At 42.5% G+C, this 26,148-nt stretch overlaps 1 protein-coding gene across 3 annotated transcripts in view; it reads right to left on the reverse strand.

Moving 5' to 3' along the window:
• Positions 1–26,148, reverse strand: part of RCAN2 (regulator of calcineurin 2) — a 164,619-nt gene that overhangs the window by 20,344 nt on the left and 118,127 nt on the right. For all 3 annotated transcript variants that reach the window (XM_084623209.1, XM_084623211.1, XM_084623210.1), the window contains 2 exons: positions 16,741–16,914; positions 14,575–14,746 (listed from right to left, as the gene is read on the reverse strand). In XM_084623209.1, coding sequence (XP_084479335.1) covers positions 14,575–14,746; positions 16,741–16,914 — 346 coding nt within the window. The remainder of the gene's footprint in view (positions 1–14,574; positions 14,747–16,740; positions 16,915–26,148) is intronic.

Below are 26,148 nucleotides of genomic sequence, written 5' to 3' on the forward strand. Positions count from 1 at the left end.
CTGAGTTAGTTATTTTTAGAAGGCAGGAATTAGACTAGCCCAAATACTTTAAATATAGTACAGGAGGCAGGCCAGTCTAATCAGCCTTAAGCACTAGAAGAGTTAATGAGACCTCTATGCTTGCAGATCCTGTGGTTTTGGAAGGGCCATTCATTTACTTACGAATTCTTCCAGCCAAACCTGTCAGTTTTAACAAACACTTCATACGCACCCAAAGTAAAGGTAAGAGCACACAGCATGTTCCCTCCTGAATAGAATTTTATGTTGTTTTGTGAAAAGATGAGTTTAACTGATTTATCTATTAGAGTGGGGGAAAATTCTGCAAAAACTATTTTTTTGTCCAAAGAATGTATATTTGGGTCGACCAAAACATTTCGTGATTTGGATCGACTTAGCTGAATTGTTTCAGTCACAAAATTTAAAAAAATTCATATTGACATTTTAAAAACAAAAAGTAGGGCTGTCAAGCAATTAAAATAAATTAATTAATCGCACGATTAAAAAAATTTATCACAATTAATCACACTGATAAACAATAGAATACCATTTATTTAAATATTTTTGGATGCTTCCTACATTTTTAAATATATTGATTTCAATTACAACACAGAATACAAAGTGTACAGTGCTCACTTTATATTTATTTTTGATTACAACTATTTGCACTGTAAAAAAAGAAAAGAAATAGTATTTTTCAATTCACCTCATACAAGTACTGCAATCTCTTTATCAGGAAAGTTGAATTTACAAACGTAGAATTATGTACAAAGAAACCTGCATTCAAAAATAAAACTATGTAAAATTTTAGAGCCTGCAAGTCCATTCAACCCTACTTCTTGTTCACCCAATTGCTCAGACAAACAAAGTTGTTTACATTTGCAGGAGATAATGCTGCCTGTTTATTGTTTACAATGTCACCTAAAAGTGAGAACAGGTGTTCTCATGGCACTGTTGTAGCTGGCGTTGCAAAATATTTACGAGCCAGATGCGCTAAAGATTCATGTGTCCCTTCATGCTTCAACTGCCATTCCAGGGCACATGCGTCCATGCTGATGATGGGTTCTGCTCAATAACAATCCAAAGCAGTGCGTGTTCATTTTCATCATTTTTTGCTGGTTCAGACTCTGTGGTTTCCGCATCGGAGTATTGCTCTTTTAAGACTTCTGAAAGCAAACTCCACACCTCGTCCCTCTCAGATTTTCGAAGGCACTTCAGATTCTTAAACCTTGGGTCAAGTGCTGTAGCTATCTTTCGAAATCTCACACTGGTACCTTCTTTGTGTTTTGTGAAATCTTTGGTGAAAGTGTTCTTAAAATCAAGAACATGTGCTGGGTCATCATCCGAGACTGCTATAACATGAAATATATGGCAGAATGCAGGTAAAATAGCGGGGCACATACAATTCTCCCTCAAGGTGTTCAGTCAGAAATTTAATTAACACTTATTTTTTTTAATGAGCATCAGCAGCATGGAAGCATGTCCTCTGGAATGGTGGCAGAAGCATGAAGGGGCATACGAATGTTTAGCAAATCTGGCACATAAATACCTTGCAATACCTGCTACAAAAGTGCCATGCAAATGCCTGTTCTCACTTTCTGGTGACATTGTAAATAAGAGGAGGGCAGCATTGTCTTCTGTAAATGTAAACAAACTTGTTTGTCTTAGCGATTGGCTGAACAAGAAGTAGGACTGAGTAGACTTGTAAGCTCTGAAGTTTTACATTGTTTTGTTTTTGAGTGCAGTCATGTAACAAAAAAAATCTACATTTGTAAGTTGTGCTTTCACGACAAAGGTTGCAGTACAGTACTTGTATGAGGTGAATTGAAAAATACCATTTCTTTAGTTTATCATTTTTACAGTGCAAATATTTGTAATAAAAATATACAATTTGATTTCAATTACAACACAGAATATAATATATTTGAAAATGTAGAAAAACATCCAAAATATTTAATAAATTTCCATTAGTATTCTATTGTTTAACAGTGCAATTAAAACTGCAATTAATCACGATTAATTTTTTTGAGTTAATCGTGTGAGTTAACTGCGATTAATTGACAGCCCTAACAAAAAATGTTTTGATTTTTCAATTTGAAACAACTTTTCATTAAATGTTTCATTTTGGATTGAATGAAACGTTTTGTATGACCCAAAATAGTCCCCCTTCCCAATTTTTCAGTATGGTCAGGGAACCAAAAAATCAGTTATTTGCACAGCTCTGGTGTTTGTTAAACAGTTGTGCAGTGAGACAGTGTCATTGTATCAGGTGCCCACATTAAAGCGGTCATTTACCTGTAACATTTGACTCCCTAGATAAACCCTTCTCCCTCCCTGCACAGGATCTTGCTGGCCTCTTTTAAGTACAGACAGACAAGGTATGCTACAACCTCCCCACTCCCCATCGCTGTCTCCCTCACCCCATCACTGATATCCAGGTTTCCTATCCACATTCCTCCTGAAACCCGTCTTTTTGCCCTATTGATCTCATTCTCTCCTGCCTCCTAATCCCCATCCTCAACCTCCCTTTCTTTTCTCCTCAACCTTTCCTCTGTCTCCTTCCCCTCACAATTCAAGCATGCTCTGATCACTACCACCCTGAGAAAGCCAATCCTTAACTCCACCTTCCTCTTCGATCACTGCCCTATTTCTTCTCTTCCTTTCACTCTCAAACTCCCTGAACGTGCTGTTCACAAAAGCTACCTCAAGTTCTTTTCCTCCAGCTGCACTCAGGATCCTCGCCAGTCAGGATCTGCCTTCTCCACTCCACTGAACCATAATCACCGAGGTGTCCAACAGTCTTTTCCTGGTCAATCTCAGGGTCTTTCCTCCATCTTCATCCCCTTGGACTTCAGTTGCTTGTGACACTGTCGATCATAACTTCCTTTTAAATATCGTGTCTTGCTCTGACTTCCATGACTGTGCCCTGTCCATATCTTCCTCCTGCCTCTTGGGTGATTCCTTCAGCATCTCCTTTGGTTGGTCCTTCTCCCCTTAAATGTCCTTGGCGCCCTCCTCTTATTCTTTATTTCCTTGTGTTAGGTGATTTGCAAATTGTGCAATCATTTATCTACATTAATAGATTATCTAGCAAGTTTTCTAAAAAGAATGAATTAGGGAAATACATGCCATCTTATTCAGCAAAATATCCCAATTCGCCAAATAAATTCTGTTAGCTCTAATCTGCCTCGGGGGAAGGATGCACAAAATAATTAAGTTGTGGTGTCCCCTTAAAACACCAGAAAATGCTTCTAATGAACTCCTAGCCCTCTAGAAATACCTTACATTTTCCTCTACTGTATTTAGTTGGCAAAAAAGAAAAACAGCATGAGGGGACTTAAATCTCAATGAACCTAATAAATCGTTACACAATGAACCTAACTACTTAGATGGGAATAGGGACCATTTGCTTCAGCAACATTAACATGAAAGGATGGGTGACCTTTGATAATTGAACACACAGCAATAGCAGCACAGGAACAGTCTGGTAATGTTTGAGAATTTAAAAAAAATCATAAAAAATTAACAGCACATGGTTTTATATTGCTTTATGAGGCAGTATCATGGCCTTTCATGGATGGGCTCCTCTTGAACTATGAAGCTTTTATTGTCTGGCAATGGATGTAATATATGTAGTTGATTAATTAGTTCTCAAGGCAGAGTAGTGGTATTTTGCAGCTCCCTTGTCCTCTGTTCTGAATCATAATCAAATGTTAATAGGTCCAGAGCAGTCTGCTCCATGTTAAATGTGTCATTAGTATCATAAGAACATCTTACATTTACAGCCTTTACAAACTGTACAGGTCAGGTTGGGTCTGGCCTGTGCGTGGGGGCAGAAGGTAGGAGAAGAGGCATATGGAGCTAATCCCGTACTGCACCTCCAACACCAGAGCATCCACAGGTGAGAGGCAGGAATTGCTCCCTGCTCGTGCCAAAGAGACAGGCCACAGCCTCCACCACCCACATTGGCCAGCAGAGCTAGACACTTCCAGAGCAGGAAGCATCCCTCTAATGGACAGTGAAGCAGGCACAATGCCTCTCAGAGCAGGGCTACCTGCACCACTTCCAGCCTAGGCCTGCATCTTAACAGCAGGATCTGTCCCTATATATGCAGGAACCACTTCACCCCTCACTGAAATGCAGCCACCTTTGGGTCGTTCTGTGCAAGCACCAATACAACAGGTCTGAAGAGTGAAAGCCTGGGAGCTAAGAAGAGCCGTGCTGCACAGAGCAGACCCCCTGGCTCCTCTGAATGTCTCTGAACTGTACCTCACTGGCCTCAGGCAATCCTTTATATCTCCCAGCAGGCCTGCTTCTGAGCAACATGCTCCCATGATGTCACCAATGGATTTATGCCCTTCATCCGAGGAGACGGGCTACACCTGGCACAGGTGAGGCTGAGTCCCAGCCCTCTTAGGGTCTGTCTACACTGCAGCTGGGCGCAAGCTTCTCAGCTTGGGTAGATGGACTTGCACTGTGCAACTTGAGCTCGCATGCTAAACATAGCAGTGGGAGCACTGCAGCTCTGGCAGAGACTTCAGCTAGCCACCCAAGCTCAAACCTAGCGCGCTGGGTGATTCTGAGCACTGGTGGCCAGCCAGAGGCTCTGCTGGAGCCACAGTGTCCACACTACTATTTTTAGCATGCTAGCTCAAGCTCTGATAGCACAAGTCTGTCTACCCGGGCTGGCAGGCTCACTTCCAGCTGCACCATCAACAGGCCCTTAAAGGGCCAGCTCACCCTGTGACGAAGTCTCATTTCCTGCCACGACAGCAAGTGAAGACATGAAGAGCTGTCTGTAAGAACACTGTTCTGAATCCATCTCACCAACACTGCTCTTACACAGTCTGGACTTCTGTGGAGCAGTCCTGATTTACACTGCTGCAAGAGGCAATCTGAACCACTCAGCTTCTTATCATGGCTTTGGACCCTCTTGTTTTTTTTTTTTCATACATTCATAGATATTAAGGTTAGAAAGGACCATTATGATCATCTAGTCTGACCTCCTGCACAATGCAGGCCACAGAATCTCACCCACCCACTCCTGAGATAAACCTCTCACCTATGTCTGAGCTATTGAAGTCCTCAAATCATGGTTTAAAGACTTCAAGGAGCAGAGAATCCTCCAGCAAGTGACCCATGCCCCATGCTACAGAGGAAGGTGAAAAACCTCCAGGGCCTCTTCTAATCTGCCCTGGAGGAAAATTCCTTCCCGACCCCAAATATGGCAATCAGCCGAACCCTGAGCATATGGGCAAGATTCACCAGCCAGATACCCAGGAAAGAATTCTCTGCAGTAACTCAGATCCCACCCCATCTAACATCCCCATCACAGGCCATTGGGCCTATTTACCATGAATAGTTAAAGATCAGTTAATTGCCAAAATCATATTATCCCATCATACCATCTCCTCCATAAACTTATCGAGTTTAATCTTAAAGCCAGATAGGTCTTTTGCTCCCACTGCTTCCCTTGGAAGGCTGTTCTGGAACTTTACTCCTCTGATGGTTAGAAACCGTCATCTAATTTCAAGTCTAAACTTCCCAAAGACCAGTTTGCTCTTGTGTCCACACTGGTACTGAGCTTAAATAATTTCTCTCCCTCTCTGGTATTCATCCCTCTGATGTATTTATAGAGAGCAATCATATCTCTCCTCAACCTTCTTTTGGTTAGGCTAAACAAGCTAAGTTCCTTGAGTATCCTTTCATAAGACAGGTTTTCCATTCCTCAGATCATCCTAGTAGCCCTTCTCTGTACCTGTTCCAGTTTGAATTCATCCTTCTTAAACATGGGAGACCAGAACCTCCTTATCTCTACTGGAAATACCTCGCCTGATGCATCCCAAGACCGCATTAGCTTTTTTCACGGCCATATCACATTAGTGGCTCATAGTCATCCTGTGATCAACCACTATTCCAAGGTCCTTCTCCTCCTCCATTACTTCTAATTGATGCAGCCCCAGCTTATAACTAAAATTCTTGTTATTAATCCCTAAATGCATGATGTTACACTTCTCACTATTAAATTTCATCCTATTACTATTACTCCAGTTTACAAGGTCATCCAGATCTTCCTGTATGATATCCTGGTCTCTCTCTAAATTGGCAACACCTCCCAGCATTGTATCATCTGCAAATTTTATTAGCACACTCCCACTTTTTGTGCTGAGGTCAGTAACATAAAGATTAAATAAGATTGGTCCCAAAACCGATCCCTGAGGAACTCCACTGGTAACCTCCCTCCAGCCTGACAGTTCACCTTTCAGTAGGACCCGCTATAGTCTCCCTTTTAACCAATTCCTTATCCACCTTTCGATTTTCATATTGATCCCCATCTTTTCCAGTTTAACTAATAATTCCCCATGTGGCACTGTATCAAACGCCTTCCTGAAATCCAGGTAAATTAGATCCACTGCGTTTCCTTTGTCTAAAAAATCTGTTACTTTATCAAAGAAAGAGAACAGGTTGGTTTGGCACGATCTGCCTTTTGTAAAACCATGTTGTATTTTGTCCCATTTACCATTGACCTCAATGGCCTTAACTACTTTTTCCTTCAAAATTTTTTCCAAGACCTTGCATACTACAGATGTCAAACTAACAAGCCCGTAGTTACCCGGATCACTTTTTTTCCCTTTCTTAAAGATAGGAACTATGTTAGCAATTCTCCTATCATACGGTACAAGCCCTGAGTTTACAGATTCATTAAAAATTCTTGCTAATGGGCTTGCAATTTCATGTGCCAATTCCTTTAATATTCTTGGATGAAGATTATCTGGCCCCCCTGATTTAGTCCCATTAAGCTGTTTGAGTTTCGCTTCTACCTCAGATATGGTAATATCTACCTCCATATCCTCATTTCCATTTGTCATGCTACCATTATCCCTAAGATCCTCATTAGGCTTATTAAAGACTGAGGCAAAGTATATGTTTAGATATTGGGCCATGCCTAGATTATCCTTAACCTCCACTCCATCGTCAGTGTTTAGCGGTCCCACTTCTTCTCTCTTTGTTTTCTTCGTATTTATATGGCTATAGAACCTTTTACTATTGGTTTTAATTCCCTTTGCAAGGTCCAACCCTACTTGACTTTTAGCCTGTCTCACTTTATCCCTACATGTTCTGACCTCAATAAGGTAGCTTTCCTTGCTGATCGCTCCCATCTTCCACTCCCTATATGCTTTCTGCTTTTTCTTAATCACCTCTCTGAGATGCCTGCTCATCCAGCTTGGTCTACAACTCCTGCCTATGAATTTTTTCCCCTTTCTTGGGATGCAGGCTTCCGATAGCTTCTGCAGCTTTAACTTAAAGTAATCCCAGGCATCCTCTGCCTCTAGAGCCATAAATTCTTCAGTCCAATCCACTTCCCTAACTAATTTCCTTAATTTTTGAAAGTCAGCCCTTTTGAAATCAAAAACCCTAGTTGCAGATTTATTTTTGTTAATCCTTCCGGTCAGTTTGACCTGAATTAGCTCATGATCACTTGAACCAAGATTGTCCCCTACAACCACTTCTTCTATGAGGTCCTCACTACTCACCAAAACCAAATCTAAAATGGCATCCTCTCTAGTCAGTTCAGCAACTACTTGCTGAAGGAATCCATCAGCTATCGCATCTAGGAAAATCGGAGCCCTATTATTACTAGCACTCTTCCTCCAGTCTATATCTGGGAAGTTAAAGTCTCCCATGATCACACAGTTTCCATTAATATTTACTTCATTAAAAACATTAAAAAGGGCTCTATTCGTATCCAAATTAGATCCCAGCGGTCTATAGCACACCCCAAGCACTATCACAAGGGAGGTCTAGTAGTTTTCTTCCCAAATGTGATTTTTTTCCCAGACGGACTCTGTCTTATCCATTCCATCGCTTCTTATTTCTTTACATTCTACCTCATCATTGAGATACAACGCTACTCCACCACCTTTACCTTTATTTCTGTCTTGCCTAAACAGCACATACCCCTCAATACCTGTAGTCCAGTCATGACGACTATTCCACCCTGTTTCTTTTATCCCTAGAATATCTGGTTTTACTTCCTGCACCAGTAGCTCTAGTAGCTCTTCTTGTTGTCGTTATAGATACCACGTCTCTTTCTCCACGTAAGATACCATTTCTGAAACATGCCGGTGATATCAGTTGACCAACTAGAATTACCATTTGCCTTTGAAAAAAGATCTGTGGATATATTTAGATGTACAAAAATGTTGTTTCTGCTGTCAGATTCCCGCCTCAGCAGATGGTTTAGGTGTGGCAGGAATCCAGTGTATCCATTATCCTCAAGTGAAGACGGTAGATGACCAAAAACATATTTTAGCCACAGGGCTATTGATTTGTCCTGAAATTAGTCACCACCATTGGGGCCTATTGTGAAGTCATAGTCGTTTGAAACATACGTAAGAATCCAACATAAACCACAACTTCCTTTCTCAAGGTGCATCAAAAGGCGTTCCCTTTCAAAGGCAACAAGCTGGATCCTCAGTCACGGTAAACCAGCCTGGCACTACCGAAGTCAGTGTAGCCGTGCAGATTTACCTCAGCTGAAGAGCTGAGATCTTTATTTTTGTAGGTAATCATGGCCTACATAATCCAGGATAATATGGATATAATCAGCCGATTATTCAGGATCTTCTCGCAGTATTTAATTGACGGTGAATCTGGTCCTCACAATCACCAGGCTGCAGTGTGTACTAGAAGAATGCCACGCCATGTTGCATTGAGCGGTGCCGACGGATCTTCTCTTCCAGTGCCATGGCATGACCTTCAATCTCCTATTTCCAGGGATTTCCTACAAAGCCTTCTTCTGACTTACCAGGAAAGATTTTTGTTTTAGGGTTTAGGGGAGGGGAAATTGTTCTAATAAGAGCTTTGAAGGTGCACAAGGGAGAGGTATTAAACTTGCCATCAGATAGTTTAAATGATGTGGAGACTAGAGGAGGACTTGAAGACCAGCCCAGAAGGTTGGAAACTGTGGGCTAAAGTTGTCCAGTTAGCGGGAAGCATAGGGGCTGAGAGACTAAATCCTGCTAACATTTACTCTTGCAGAATTCTGCTCACAGTTGCCCATTGCTCAGAATTTTTCCACTGATGCCTCCTGAGTTTCCTGCACTGTTTTGTGGTTTGAAAGGCACTGGCATTTCTAGTTCTTTTCATGTTTATTAAATCAGTCATTTTTTACTTTCTTAAAAATCATAACTGCAGTTTCATTAAAGAGTTAAAAATAGGTTTGTTTATCTATAATGTGAATGATATTAAACATGCATCGGTTTTAGGGCCCGATCCTGCAGCCCTTACTCAGGGCTAGATTATGTATTTTCAACCGTAGCAGAATAGTGGTTGGAGGAACCATGGAAGAAATTGTGACTCAGTGGCACAATATATCCTGGGGCACCCCAGTTACACGTGGCAGGTCACTGGGATTACATCAGCCTAGCAAAAGTCAACTTATTTTTTCGAATCATCACTTCTTTTTGGTGGGTAAATCTTCCCTTTGTTATGATCATTGCTGGGGTGGCTATATAGTGTTTGTACCTGGGTTCATACATTGACAATCTCGTAAGACTGGACTAAACGAAGACTAAATCAATAAACATGCCGGGCAACAGCAATACTCCACAGAAATGTGATGCTTTCCCCTTTGTGATACAGTGTTTAAACAGGAGTAGGAAAGCCCCAAATATAGACAGCTCAAAGAGGGTCAGACCAAATGTAGAGATTTTCATGGACAGCCACGTTACACACAGGAATTTTTTTTCCTTCAAACAGTGTCAGCATTTTAAAAAACCCACAAAAAACCAGGCAAACAATAGCCTTCTAATCTAAAGTGCTGATGGTATACCACTGATGGCAATAGGAGTTTTGACATAGTTTTTAATGCCAGCAGCTTTTACTCCTAAGGTGACTCCTTATGGGCCACACTCACATCCTCAAAACAGGGGTGAAGTAGGACTTAAGTGAGCACATAGGCCTTTGTGCTGACCTTTTGCACAGGGATAACTTTCACCCCAAGTGAATGTGGCATTAGTGGGGAATATGCATGTGCATCCAATGGAGGAAACAGACCCCCATGTTAATGACTGTGTTCAAGTTATAATGCATTCCTTTTATAATACTTCAGGGCAGGGATTTCATATTTTCTCTGGCACTTTTAACTACAGCAAAGTCTGTTTTTCACTGGTGTTGGTATACAGATACATGTTACAGACATGGGAGTGTCATTCAGATAGGAGGGATTGTGGTCTAGTGGTTAGAGGGGACAGGGAATCAGGATTCCTGGGTTCTGTTCCTGGCTCTGTCACTGGTTTACTGCATGGCTTTACTCAAGTGACTGCAGCTCAGTCTTGACATTTGTAATACAGGGATACTGCTCACCTATCATTCCAGGGTGTGTGAGGGTGAACTAATTAAAGGTTGTAAAGCGCTCAGAGATCTCCAGTTGGAAGGTACTAGCTAAGGATGAAATTCACCCCACTGCAGGGGGCCTTGCTTAAACCCTTTATGTTCTAAGGCCTAAATCCAGTTCATCTGCAATCCTAGCTGTCTCCATCCCTGGGCAGGGGAAAGAAGATAGGAGGATCCACACAGTAGCAGATCCTTGGATTCACCTCTACCCCCTTCCACAAAGTTATGGAGCTTCCACAAAGTTGGGGAACATCCCATATGTGGCCCCTTGAATCCAGCCCCTCCCATTGCACAGAGGAACTTCACTGGTTCTGCTGCAAGGGAGCTTCTGTGAAGGCAGGGGCTGAATTTGCCCTTAAATACCTATAATTACTACTGATATTCTGCAGCTTATTCACTTTATTTGGATTAAAAATTGTCTAGGTCCAGTGTTGGGACTTGACTAACAGTGAAATCAGTGGGTGAAACTCCCCCCCTGTACAGAGGGCCAGCACAAGCGCTATGCACCATTGAAATCTAGGCTTGGAAGGATTAGATTTTTATCTGTAAATGTCCATAAACATTGATTTCACTAGGCACACACAAACTGATGGCAAATATTTCCAGCGATAATCAAAATTTACAATTGGCAAAGCAAGCAAAATGCTGCTTGAGAACTTAGGAGTCAAAATCCAGTGATGTAGACTTTTGAATTCGGCTGGTTACAAATGATTAGTGAATGAAAGTAAAAATAGGTCTGATTTGTTGGTTTAAGGACATTTACTTGGTATATTTTGACCTGCGATGTCGACAATTTGTGTTTTAATAGTTTGTAAAGCTTTAGCTTTTTGAATCTCAGCATATGTCATTAAATAATTGTCCGAACTCTCCGTAATTTCTTGTAAACTGTGAAAATTTAAATAGAGAAAAATCTAAAAAATGCTTTAAAAGAAACATGGATGTTATCGGTCATCATTATACTACAAAAATATAAAAATAAAAATCAAATTCTACCAAGCTCCTGTCCTACATATAAAGGGAAGGGTAAACCCCTTTAAAATCCCTCCTGGCCAGAGGAAAACTCCTCTCACCTGTAAAGGGTTAAGAAGCTAAAGGTAACCTCCCTGGCACCTGACCAAAATGACCAACGAGGAGACAAGATACTTTCAAAAGCTGGGAGGAGGGAGAGAAACAAAGGGTCTCTGTCTGTCTATATGCTGCTTTTGTCAGGGATAGACCAGGAATGGAGTCTTAGAACTTTTAGTAAGTAATCTAGCTAGCTACGTGTTAGATTATGATTTCTTTAAATGGCTGAGAAAAGAATTGTGCTGAATAGAATAACTATTTCTGTCTGTGTATCTTTTTTGTAACTTAAGGTTTTGCCTAGAGGGGTTCTCTATGTTTTGAATCTAATTACCCTGTAAGGTATCTACCATCCTGATTTTACAGAGGGGATTTCTTTACTTCTATTTACTCCTATTTCTATTAAAAGTCTTCTTGTAAGAAAACTGAATGCTTTTTCATTGTTCTCAGATCCAAGGGTTTGGGTCTATGGTCACCTATGCAAATTGGTGAGGCTTTTTATTCAACATTTCCCAGGAAAGGGAGGGTGCAAGTGTTGGGAGGATTGTTCATTGTTCTTAAGATCCAAGGGTCTGGGCTTGTAGTCACCTAGGCAAATTGGTGAGGCTTTTTACCAAACCTTGTCTAGGAAGTGGAGTGCAAGGTTTTGGGAAGTATTTGGGGGGAAAGACGTTTCCAAACAGCTCTTCCCCAGTAACCAGTATTTGTTTGGTGGTGGTAGCGGCCAATCCAAGGATAAAGGGTGGAATATTTTGTACCTTGGGGAAGTTTTGACCTAAGCTGGTAAAGATAAGCTTAGGAGGTTTTCATGCAGGTCCCCACATCTGTACCCTAGCGTTCAGAGTGGGGGAGGAACCTTGACAGCTCCCATGTAAGCTTTCATACTTCCACACTTAGCATGAAACTGTAAGTGCGACTTAAGTGGAGCATGGGCTTTGTCCTGAATTTCTACACAGGTGTGAATGGCACCCAATCAGAATACTTAGGTGAGGAAGGGTTGTGGGATCCATGCCCTTACATTGTTAGCTATTTAAAACCACACTGTTAAATACTCCTTCCTTTGGGGAATAAATAAACCACGATTAAGATTTTTAAAAAGGATTGAGACCTGTTGGATACAACGAGCATAAGATGCTAGCAATGGCAACACAGCATGTTTCAAAGGAGATGGGCTGCAGAGGATTGTGTGGTTTTTTAAAATGAAATACTAAATATAGCAAGAGCACAACTGAGGACTGCAGTATTGTTTTAAGATCTCCTCTGCAGTTAACTAAAATTGATCTCCCTAACGAGTGCTAAAAATAGAAAAGCAGGCGGGGAGGGGGAAGAGCAGACAATGACTTTTCATATTGCTCCCTGCAGGCTCCTTAAATGAGAGTGAATATGACCTTCGTGGAGCACTGTCCCAGAGTGCAGAATAATGAGTGATATTTCACATTTCACTGCTCCAGAACAGGAATTGATTTATTACCCAGCTAGCTAGAGGATTCATTTACATGTTTCCATTTATAATGTCGCTGCAGCAAGGGGAAAGGAGGATTCTTTGTTTTCCTTTTATTCAGCAGTTTAGAAGCATAAAGCATTGATGCTGGGAATAATGGACTGTAATATATGGATTGATAATCCCCATGTGCAGGAAAAACCCATATGAGAGGACTAAGAGGGAGGAAATGTCTTGGAGATTCCCCTCCTGCAGATTTCTTTCCTTTGTTCCATCAAGGGAGGCTAGGTGTATGGGTCCCCACTGGTAAAAGATGTGGGGTAGTCCCACAATTCTCATGGTCCTTGGGGGAGATGGAAAAGGTAGAGACAGCCCCGTATCCCCATGGACTCCTGTTTGGCAGGGCAGATTCAATGGAGTCCCACTGACAGGGCTTCTTTAAGTGGTAGCTGTTCCCAGAACAGTAAAGGGGCATCCACATTAGAGCTGGGCAGGAAATGGTTTTCCTGTCCTGTGCTAATTTTTAAGTTTTTTTAAAAATTTCCCATCCCAAAGAGGATGAAAAATCTAAATCTTGAACATTTTCCTGAACCAAAAATCTGGAAAAAAAATGTACAATTGGTTTGATTTAAATGTTTGGTTTTGATGTAGACTTTTTTATATTTTCTCATATATTGTTTTACCATCAATTAACTTGTATTTCTAAACGAAAAGTCATTTGGGCCTGAAAAAACAGAACTTTTTCATTTCTAAAATGTGGAAATGGGCCGTTTTGACAATTTTGATTCCCGCCCCAAAATGAGAAATTAGTCTGAACTGACTCTCTCCATGAACAGCTTATAGAAAACCAGATATTTTCCAATGAAAAATGTGTGAAAAAATTCCCAACCAGCTCTAAACCTAACCATGAAGTGGGGTGACCTGCCTGCATTATACCAGGTTATAGATCGTCAATCTGCCTTCCACTTCCCTGGGGGCCACAACTGACTCCACTTACCTAGTAGAAATAAGTGCGAAGAAGCTAGTCTCCCCACTGTAACTGATCATTGGTTAATTCTCTTAACGAACAATCCACACAGAGTCACACTCAGAATTCTGATGTGTTTTGCTATCTCAAAATGGACCTGATCCTGGTTGGGGCTAGTCCCTGGGGTCCTCACTGAGCTCGGACCTCCCAGAAGGCATACATCATCTTGCAGGACTGGGCCCGATTGTATTTGTTGTGAGGAACTCTTAGAACTCGCTCAACAGCATTTATTCCTGCCCTTCTACAACCCCAACTCTCCTACCTAGATTAAAAGTAAACCAGTGCAATGGAAACATTCGATGTGATCATCCTCTGGGTCTGTCAGTGCATTCTCCTCTGATGCCAGTCTGAATTTTAGAGTAAACTCCTAGGAGCAGGACCCATATCTCTGTGTCTTGTACAGCACCAAGCACTAACTCAAGTTAAGAAATAATAATTATGCACATAGGTAAAATCCATCCCAAGCAGAAAGCTGGTGCCAGGCCTACGCATTACTTGAACCCTACGTGGACCCTTGAATTTAAGCAGTATATAAGCCTTGCGGTGCTCTCTGCACAGAGGTGAATTGCATTCTTAGTTATTTATCTTCACTCTGTTTCCAATCTGCTTAAGCTGACCCATTCCCATACAGGAGGGCCGCAAAGCTTACCTGGTCCTAGTTTAGAAACTGCATAAAGGAGGTCGTAGTTGATGACGGGTGTTGCATCATCTATTGGCTGCCACCCTACAGGAGGGGAGGCTGGAGGCGAGATGAGAAACTGTTTTGCAGGCTGTGGTGGAGCCAAATGAAGCTTGTCCCCGTCTGTCTCGGAGGTCTGAACCTTTCAAATGTATTAGAAACACAGATTATTTTAGTGTAGGGCAGGCAAATGGAACAAAGATTAGACAGTCACAAACTTCAAAGAGCAGATACTGCTGTTCGGTAGCATCTGTGAAATGAGTTCGTGAGTCTCAGTCAACTTTCCTGTGCACAGTTGTCAAATCACAAAGGCCACTGCCACAACCAGCACTCTTGTTGGCAGTCTTGGCAGAGAGGCCAAGGACTGCATGGGCCTGGAAACAGAATCATCATCTCATCCCTGCTAGAGATGGTTCCTCCAAGGCAGGTACATTGGGTGTGGCTGCATGAGCAAGTCTGGAGTGCCTCTGTCCATAATGTTCCTACTCTGCAGATAAATGCAGCGCTTCAACCCGCAGAGCTGTTCCTGAATAGATTTTAAGCCCAGAAAAGAACTACTGTGACCATCCAGTCCAGGGGTGGGCAAATTTTTTGGCCCAAGGGCCACACTGGGGTTGCAAAACTGTATTGAGGGCCGGTAGGGAAGGCTGTGCTTCCCCAAACAGTCTGGCGCCCGCCTCCTATCCATCCCCACCCACTTCCCGCCCCCTGACTGCCCCCCCTCAGAACTCCCCAACGCATCCAATCTCGCCCTGCTCCTTGTCCCCTGACTGTCCCCTTCCGGGCCCCCCACCCCAACTGACCTCCAGGACCCCACCCCCATTCAACCCCCCCGCTCACTGACTGCCCCAACCCCTATCCACACTCCTGCCCCTAACCGGCCCCCAGGGACTCCCACGCCTATCCAACCCCACCCTGCTCCCTGTCCCCTGACTGCCCCCCGGAACTCCCTGACCCTTATCCACCCCCGCCACCCCGCTCCCTTACCATGCCGCTCAAAGCAGCATGTCTGGCAGCCTCCCACCCGGCTGGTGCCAAACACGCTGCTGCGCTGCCCTGCAGGAGCGCGCAGCCCCATTACCCAGAGCGCTGCCCGCACAGTGGTGTGGCAGCAGGGGAGGGGGTAGGGGCTAGCCTCCCCCACCAGGGAGCTCAAGGGCCGGCCCGGACGTGGTCCGCGGGCCGTAGTTTGACCACCTCTGATCTAGTCTGACTTTTTGCATCACACAGGCCATAGAATTTAACCCAATAATTCCTGCATCAAACCCATAACTTTGGGTTAAGCCAGAGTTTATCTTTTAGAAAGACATCTAATCATGATTGAAAGGCTTCAAGTAATGAAGAATCCACTATGTTCCTAGGCAAAGTGTTCCAATGGCTAATTATCCTCACTGTAAAGAAAAAAATCTGTATCTTATTTCTTGTCTGAATTCATCTAGTTCAAGTGAGTGGAAGACAAATCTCTTTATGCCTTTGGCTGCTAGATTACACAGCTTTGTTCAACCAGAAATCTTCTCCCCCTGGAGGTACTGTAATAGAATGGAGGGTGTTCTCCTCTGGGCCCATCCTGTTAGCAGGTTTCAGAACCCGGCAGGGAACTTCAGGTTTACTGTGTACTCACTGGGGCAGGTGTGGCTTAAACTCACTATTTAATACAAGGAAGGTCGGGGTAACCTTCTGGAGGAGAGAGTGAGGGCCTGGGACGGGTGGGTCCTGAGGAGAAGGGGGAAGGGCACATGTAGTATTACTTTGGAACTCTCTTTTTGTTAATAAATCAGAATGCCAGGGAATTACATTTGAACTCTACAAAGAGTGCACAGCTTTAGTCTGGAGCTGACGAAACTCAACCACGTTATCAGAGCCTTTTATGAGCGCTAAAAAACACAGGGTCAAATTCTGCTCTCATGTGTACCAGTGTAAATCCAAAGTAATGCTACAGACTCTAGAGGCGCTGATCCAGATTTACACAGTCATAACTAAGAGCAACATTTAGCCCATTCACTTCAAAATAGCCAAACATAGCTATTATTTTTATCTGATTTTATTAAACAGCGTTTCTTTGGTAACACAAGATCATAGAGCAGTCACCCATTAAGAAGTAAGGAGAGAAAGGCTTTCATGTCAAAAGGTTCTTACCTGTGCGAAGTATAGTTTTAATTTCTTCCCTCTGAACTGTGTTTCATGCAGCTCTATTCTGGCCCGAGCAGCTGATTTAGGACTGCTGAAATTTATCCGCACACGTCTGAAGCTTTTAAACAACTGGAATGTCACACAGTCATCATAGGCACGGAACAAGCCCTCAAACTTCTCCTGTAAATGAAAAGACCTTGGTCATGTTAAGGGCTAACTTTGTTTGCATTCCGTCCTGCCAAATCTGAAATCAGATGACAAAAACCGAGACTGGTGCGATTAACTGTTTACATGGATGATCACCGAGCCCCCATGTGACAGTCACGGTCGTTCTTAGAAGTCAGGGTGTAAACAACAAATGACACGCAAATACAGGACATGACTGTGACCTCATTTACATGAGTGTAAACCAGTAGTAATTCCAATGGGATCATACTAGTATAAGAGAGGTAAATTAGGCCCCCGGTAACTTTATTGAAAAGACTAGGCATCATTTTGAATACAAAATGATTTTTGTTTCTCCAGTTTTTGTACAATTAACAAGAACGGGATATTTTGAAAATTTGGAACATGCAGAATGCCTCCTCTTGTCAACTGACTACATCTCCCCAGGGTGGGTTGGTTGATGTTTGTGTTTGTAGTCCTTTTCACTGCAGATCATGGGAAGGAAAAATTCACAGCCTCTTAGGGAACTAAGCTCTGATCCAGACTCCAGTGGCCTGGTTCTGTGTGTGTGTCCGGAGCAGATATTGAGCTCCACTATTCGTTTCCCTCCCAGCTCTGTGTTGAACATAACTTTGCCACTTGCTCTCTTTATTTGTTCCGCTGTTACCCATCATATCCACTCCGCCACTCACCTGCATCAATCCCAAAATGATAAACCCTGGGTATTGTGCTACGAAATAAGAACTATTCCACCTAGATGCAAATCATGGTCTCTATTATTGGCATTTAGGGTCTATCCTAAAGTTAATAGAGTCCACTGATTTTCGTTCCTTTTTCCACCCCCCCCTATTTATGTATGTCTTGTCTTCCTATCCTACTATAAATGTGTTGTGTCTATGTAGTATTATTGCCTGTTTTGTTTTTTTAATTGTCTGGTCTTGCAGCTTTGATGAATTGTAAAAATTGCATAATTGCCTAACTTAGTTGGAGAGCCCGAGAAACATGTGGTATTTGGAAACATACAAGCTGTAAGTTATTTGCCTTTTTGTACTTTTTATTGCTTGCTTTTTCAAATAAAATCAATTAAAAAATCAGACACAAAAAAGATAGTGAACCATCCACACTGATCATCAGAACAGTAACCATCAATTTCATGGTAACACTTTAAATTAATCACCAATTTAACAGAAAAGAAATGTATTCTCTGTAACTCCATATAAAAGTTGGGTTTTTGAATAGTCCACTTTAACATAACACAAAATGATGTGCAGCAAAGTGAAATCAACAGAGTTATGCCAGGGGTGAAGTTAGCCTGCTATGCACAGTAGACTTTTAGAAAAATTGGGTGCATTTACAGCGTCTTGGACATGGAAGTAATTTACTGATTGCTACGATCATGTCTGTAATTCTGCTGGGCCTTTATTTTGCCCAGGTCAGAGCAAATTTTGCCACCTCTAATATTTTATTGCTAGTACAATCCATATTGCCCAAAACAAGTTGGTATGAAACAGAGAGAGAGATTAATGGAGGCAATGGCAGGAACGAGCTCCACCCCCCACAACACTCTGTTCAGGACCCTACACATGCCTTCACAACATGTGAGGGTACCTCTTCCAGTGCACTAAATGCCCCAACAACAACTATGTGGGTGAAATCACACAATCACTACGCTCTCGATTGAACTCTCAGAGGAAAATGATAAAAGATAAAAACACCCTGTCACCTGTAGGTGAACACTTTTCACAAAGCCATCACTACGTCTGACCTATCAGTCCTCCTTCTCAAAGGAAACCTGCACAACACTTTCAAAAGACGAGCCTGGGAGCTTAAATTCATAACTGCTAGACACTAAAAATCATGGACTGAACAGAGACACTGGATTTATGGCTTATTACAACAATCTGTAACCCACTTAACACCTTTGCAGTCATAAGACAAAATGGCGGGGGGGGGGGGAGAAAGTTAACAGGCCACTCTCTTCCTTGAATGGTCCCTTAGAATATGTGCTACCTACTTATGCTAAACCATCTTGTCAACAAGAAGAAGGACAGTCCTGCACTTAGAAAGGAAGAATCCCATGGATTGCTACAGACTAGGGACTAAGTGGCTATGCAGCAGTTCTGCAGAAAAGGATCTAGGGGTTATGGTGGATGAGAAGCTGGGTATGAGTCAACAGTGTGCCCTTGTTGCCAAGAAGGCTAATGGCATTTTGGGCTGTACAAGTAGGAGCATTGTCAGCATATTGAGGGACGTGATCATTCCCCTGTATTCGGCATTGGTGAGGCCTCATCTGGAGTAGTGGGTCCAGTTTTGGGCCCCACACCACAGGAAAGATGTGGAAAAATTGGAAAGAGTCCAGCGGAGGGCAACAAAAATGATTAGGGGGCTGGAGCACATGACTTATGAGGAGAGGCTGAGGGAACTGGGCTTATTTAGTCTGCAGAAGAGAAGAATGAGGGGGGATTTGATAGCTGCTTTCAACTACCTGAAAGGGGGTTCCAAAGAGGATGGATCTAGACTGTTCTCAGTGGTACCAGATGACAGAACGAGGAGTAATGGTCTCAAGTTGCAGTGGAGGAGGTTTAGGTTGGATATTAGGAAAAACTTTTTCACTAAGAGGGTGGTGAAGCACTGGACTGGGTTACCTAGGGAGGTGGTAGAATCTCCTTCCTTAGAGGTTTTTAAGGTCAGGTTTGACAAAGCCCTGGCTGGGATGATTTAGTTGGGGATTAGGTCCTGCTTTGAGGAGGGGGTGGGACTAGATGACCTCCTGAGGTCCCTTCCAACCCTGATATTCTATGATCTTTCCACTTTGCATTTAGTGGTGAGGCTCAAAGTACCTTTCTCAGACCTGAAGAAGAGCACTGTGTGGCTTGAAAGCTTGTCTCTCTCAACAGAAATTGGTCCAATAAAACGATATCTCACCCACCTTGTCTCTCTAATATCCTGGGACCAACACAGCTACAAGTACACTGCAGACACGAAATTTAGTGCAATTCACAAAACACTATAGTTTAATGGAATCCTAAATAAGTCTCTACAGGATTCCAGATGCAAGTGGAAACACTAAAATTGTACCATGAGGAATAGCGATGTATTGGTTGGGAACTGGATTGGGTGACCTAACAGGTTTCTTCTATAGCTAGATTCTATGGGGCAGATCTTCAACTGGTGTAACCTGGCATAGCTCCACTGGCTCCAAGATACACCAGCTGAGGATCTGGCCAGATATGTGAAGAGAAACTGTAGCCAGGTGTAGATTTACAATACACTGGGCATAACATGAGACTAACCACCACTTCTCATGCCCTTTGTCTTTGCCAAAACAAAGAGCTAAACAGAAATTATTCAACATCACAAGACTATTCAAGGCCAAGCTCTCAGCCTCGGCTAAACACTAGAGTTGTCTGGGTTCTCTTGCAAATGCAGGCTTCTCACATATCCTTCAGCCCCACAAGAAGTAGATTCTAATAAGATGCACCTTGTACAGTCTTTTACACTTATCCAAAGTGAGTGAAAAACACAACTGTTCTGGTTTGGTAGGCAGAGGGCAAGCCGACCCTACAAATTTAGTTTGCACAAGAAGAGCAAACTCGTGGTGTCACAAAGTAGTTTGTGTTTGCAAAGTGAATCACTTAGGATGTCATTTAAACAAAACAAAACAAAAAACCCTCTCTCATTAGGCATTGAAGAGAGAAGGAACTTCCCACTCTTTCTTAGAAGCAGAATGTACCTTGCCCAAGTGCTGCTTGCTTAAAAGGTGACTCCTTCTAAAAGGGGTAAGAGCAGAGTGATTGTATTGCATTGTGCAGAGGAAAAGCACATTGATGGTGCATAAAGGCAGTTTTGTTAAGAGCTGGTCCAGTGCTGTAAAGTTTGGATCTGGTTCTCCCAAATAAGATTGAGAGAGTTTTTTGGATCAGGATTTTGGTTTAGCTCAGATATCAGACACCAGCCGTGAAGACATATGGATCCTGTTGTCCCTGAAGTTCAGGAGCGTTTGCATCTGGTGGGTTGGTCACTGAAGTAACTGTCCAGACTACTGTGTCTCCTAAAAGTCATGGTGCCAAGAAGAAAACAGGCCCATTTGGATTCTTCCACTCTATTTCTGTATATCTGATTTAAACCCAGGGCTACTCATTGCAGGTGGAAAATGTATTATTATTGCTATAGTCCAATTTTGGCCTTGATACATCTGAATTATCTCCAGTTTAAATTAGAAATTTATTTCATGTCCTGAGATTCATCTTCTTTAGCTCTAAAGGGGCAAAACAATTCCTGACCCCTTAGAGAAGATAACTGGGAAAGGCTGCAGAAGAAGATATGAAAAATTCAACGGATGTAATCTAAATCTAATCAATACTCCAATCCTGATCTGTTCATAATACAGGCAGAGTGGGGAGTGGAGCACTTTTCAGAACAACCTTTTTCACAACAGATATAGCACATAAGCATCAGAAGGAGATGCTAGCATTGCTAGAGTCCCCACTGTCAATACAATATGCCTCTTAAAGGGTTAATTATTAAACCCAAAACTACTGTCCCAGTGAGGGTTATGAGGCCTTCCTGGCACACACGCATTTGAATTACCTGCATCCCTGCCTGCCTCTTTCCTCCATTTCCACCTCAGTGGCCCTTCTCCCCATCGTTTATATTCCACTATTGGCTTCTTTGCTCCATCCTGCTCAGCTGCTAATACATCCTCACTGCCTAAATGCCAGTTCCTACCTTTACCCATAGGAGATACTCCAGGGTGTGCGGGAAGGAAGGAGATGGGTGTGTGGTTTGAGACAGACCTAAGACCTGCTGGCTTATGGGAATATTGTATAAAGATGCTGGTAGCACCACCTATTATTAAGGTTGCCCATCACTTCCTCTTAAGTTTTCAATTGTTTTAAGTTGCTTATAAATGTCTCAAAACTTTAAACTGTTTGCGCTGAAATCATCAATACCAGATGTCTGTCTCAGGCTGTTTTTTGTTTTTTTTGAAACCTTCTAGCAATTCAGCCATTTCCAAGAGTGAAGCTAGTGAAAAACACATTGTTTAACAAAATACTGGAAACCTTTTCTTTGGGAAGTTCTCAAAACCCCATGCTTTGGAGCAGAGACTTGAAATTTGGCAAGGGGGTGGCATGTGTGTCTCTTGCCATCCCTGTGAAAATCTGGCCAGATTTGTGCACATTATAAGCCTATAAAAATTCATTTTGCATATACTCCACAGACTTGCTAGAGCTTTGCAGCTAAATTCCCCACAGATTCTGTTCACACTGAGCATGCTATCGCCCAAGGTTGCAGGCGGCCAAGCAGGACTTTTCCTGCAATTGCAGCTCTGAATGGTTGTGGACCCTGCACAGGAACTGAGAGTAGGGAGCCTCTTTTTTCTGTGCTCTCATTGATCCTGCTGCTGGCATGCAGGCAACAGGGAAGAGAAAGCTGCCAGATCTGAATGAAGAGGGGACATGAGTAGGATCTGGGGGAGGGAGTAGACTGGCACCAGGATCCTGGAGTGGGTAGACACAACTGGGACTGGAGGCTGGCGGGGGAGGTGCAGAGAGGGAAACAGGGACTGGAAGTTGGAGTGGGGGGAGAGAGAAAAGTCTGTGACCATAAGAGCACACTCCCCTCCAGAACCTGGAACGGAACCCAAGATTCCTGAGTCTCACTTTTCCTCTGCAGTCAGCAAACCTCTGTGAAATGCACTGGCAAAGTGTCTCATCTCCCCCTAGAGATGGTCCACATAGACGATGACAACAGTAGTTGTTCAGGGGAACCAGACTGAGGCACAAGACCCTGAAGGTGCATCTGAAGAAGCAAGGCCTGCCTATGTTACCATCATAAGATAGACATGCCTGTAGACTGTTGTTTTAAAATCCCTTTTTCCTCTAAAGTTTTGTGCCTACTGTTAAAACTAACGATGTATTGGTTTAAGAAGGCTGTCTGATCACTCTATATATCATGGGTCACAGACCTTATTAAAGAAGAACTGCAGGTACCTGAACTCAGTCAGATCAGCAGGGTAAAGAGTGGATACACAATCTCAGTGAGAAAATGGTGACATTCCACCCTGACATAGGTAAAGACACGAGGTCTGACGGCTGCAGGGGCGCATTCAGAGAGACCAGACAGAGGCGCAGCTAGCCCTGTAACTATAACCACAACCTACTATTGCTATCACCTGTTGAGTTAGCGCAAGTGACAGAGGCCTTTGTGGTGGATCTGAAGGTTTCAACCTATGGTGACCCAGGGGAGTGTCATACGATGCCACATGATGGGGCTGGTAAAAAAGCAAACTGGAAACACACACACACTCACACACAAAATATGCTAAAAACATTACAAAGGCTACAAAGGCAAACACTCTAAAGTTAAGAAATGCCAGAATTAAGGTTGCCTGTGCAACCCTCTTGCACATATGCAATGAATGAAGCTGGTGTCCTGTGGAAAAAACAGTATATGATGATAAAATTAAAGATTGTATCATACTGCATAACAAGAGATACACAGGCAACCTTAATTCTGGGATTGCCTAAATTTTGATTTTGCAACCTTAATAGTGTTATTGTAACATAGTTTGTGTGTGTGTCATACACATATACAAAGAGAGAGGGATAATATAAAGTGTGTAATCTACTGGCTCAAGAATATGGAGCATTATTTACAACTCCCAAGTTAGTAGGTTCAATATGATTGTTGTTATGCACTGCAAATGGCTTCCTGAGTCCAGCTCTTCATATTGACTTGTACAACAAAAAAGGCATGCATCCCAGGCTGTTGGCTCCCACATCAACAGCTTTAAAAATACACATTTAAGTAAACAAAATCCCTTGCCTACACCCGGATCACAACATTATGAGAGAAGTTCTGTAATGAACAAACAAGAGCAGGGATGTAAAAGACCTCATAAATCAGTGCAATGTCTGCAACAAATTTCTTGTGAATCAACAACGGGAACCACTCATGGTGCAAGAAATAACTGATCAACCAGGGAGCAAGTTAAGTATAGAATTATGTCTAGTGGAAATCAAGTATTGCTCATGATAGTTTATTACTATGTGAATTATTGGGAAATCAATCCCTTACATACAACAGTTGCCTCTTTCATTTTAAGCTGCAAGCTCAGCTTGCCCGACATAGAATTCCAGAGATGCTGGACCTCAGTTTGCCTGTTGGGAATTTGCATAGGTTGCAGCATTATCAGAATTTGAGCATACATCTTCTCCACATCAAAGCAGAAGCAACTGTAAAGATTGCCAAGAAGGCTTACTGAGATAATGAAGACCCATGAACAATTATACTAGACTTGAGCAATACATCAACAGATGGCATGGGCAGCAGCCCAGTTCAGTGTCCCTGTCATACCACACACAGATTCTGCTGCCACAGTATGGTGCTCAAGAATATGTAGCATAATTCCTGGGTTTTGTAGGACCTGTGAAACTTTTCCTTAGCATTGCAAATGGCTACTTGCGTGCAGTCCTTTACATAGACCTAGTAACAACAATAACCCAGCAATGACAAAGAAAGAGAAACCTGTAATTTAAACCTCCTAGTACAGTGCATTTCAACCTTTTTTCATTTGCAGACCACTAAAAAAAATCTCATACGGAGCTGGTGGACCCCTTTGGAAATCTAAAAACCATTGTCCTAGTAGAATCTCCATCACCATTACTCAGCTATGGAGAAGAAAATGTCTTGTTTTAGGTTTATACAGCACAGTTGGTAATGGAATCCTGATCCTGATTAGGGCCACTGGTTGGTGCTGTAATATAAATAAATAATGGAGAAGATAAAAATGTTACAATGATTACATGCACAGTAAATGTAAAGATATTCTGCACACATTTCTGTGTACTAGTGGTACACATTCTCATCAGGCATTGAAAGACACAGACTGGAATGGCTACAAAAAGGCTGATTGATTAATACTGGAAGTTGAATGTAATATTGAGAGATCATGAAAACACGTTGGGCCTTATTCTGAATATTTAGCATTTTACACTTGTCAGCTTTATGGAGCCAGTTCTGATTTACACTTGTGTAAGTCAGAGCAGAATCAGACCCCCTATTTGGGTAAATACAGGGCATTCATTCCGCACAAGTGCCCTGTATGTACTGTACCAACTGAACTGCAGCACCTATTAAAAAGAAAATCTATACATCTAGGGTTTTCTTCATTTTCAGCTGAGAACAACAATGACCTCAGCAGAGTGCATTAGTCATCACCTGGAAGTAAACAGTCCTCAGCTGCATCATGACCCATCAAACTCCTCCCAGCTAGTCATTAATCTGCAGGAAATGCCTTATGCCTCGATCGTTATTGTCTCTGACTTTTAATATATGCCAAATGTACGTATTTCACTAATAGAATATTAAAACTCCTTTAGGGCCATTCTGATCTATGAAAAGTACATTGTATGCATTGTGAAGAGATATATAAATTCTCTCGCTCCCTTTGATGCAAGTTCCCCTTCAAGTTTCTTGGGTAAATAAGACAAGATTTTTAACCGACTCGGGTTGCCTTTTTAATTTTTGTACATAATATTTTTAAAATTTTGGATTGCAAAATACGCTCAAAAACAACAGTGAAGATGCTTTCTATTTTAACAGTATTGCCAATCCCAAAAGTTGAGAATCATGAGTCAGACCCCAATAAATTATGAGATTGAGGGTTGGTTGTTTTTTTAAGATTATATTGTGTGTTTTGGTCTATCTTGATTTTTGAAATCCTCTCCTCCCCCGCACACCCCTAGGAGAGAATGAGAAAAAATTAATTAGCATTGCCAAATCTCCCAGATTTGTTGAGTAAAGTGATTTTGGCGCCTATTGCAGGAACTCTCATGGACTGCCAGATGGTACAGAGCTTCCAGCTTCTCCCCATCCCCAAAATTTTAATTAATTCTGTGTCCCCTCAACCTCACATGTCCATTCATCCCCTGCCCAGCAATTAATTCTGTCCCCCAGCTCCCTCATCAGATCTGCCTCCACCCCCAACCCCACCCTGCCTGCAGCTCCGGGGGTTTTTCACACCCATCTCCCAGGCCTGGGGGACAACTGCTGTGGTGTCCTCCTTCTCAGGCCTGGTGTTGCAGAAATGGAGAGGGGAGGGGAGTGGAGGGGAGGGGAGTAAGAGCAGAGCAGAGCTGACTCATTGTTCAAAGGAAGGGAGGAGAGAGCAGAACAACCTTGAGCAACCAGGCTCTTTCTGTTCCCTCCTCTCCTGGGAGAATGATGTTGGCTCCTTAGTGGAGG

The sequence above is a fragment of the Lepidochelys olivacea genome (assembly GCF_965140295.1).
Source record: "Lepidochelys olivacea isolate rLepOli2 genome assembly, chromosome: 3".
Taxonomy (NCBI): domain Eukaryota; kingdom Metazoa; phylum Chordata; order Testudines; family Cheloniidae; genus Lepidochelys; species Lepidochelys olivacea.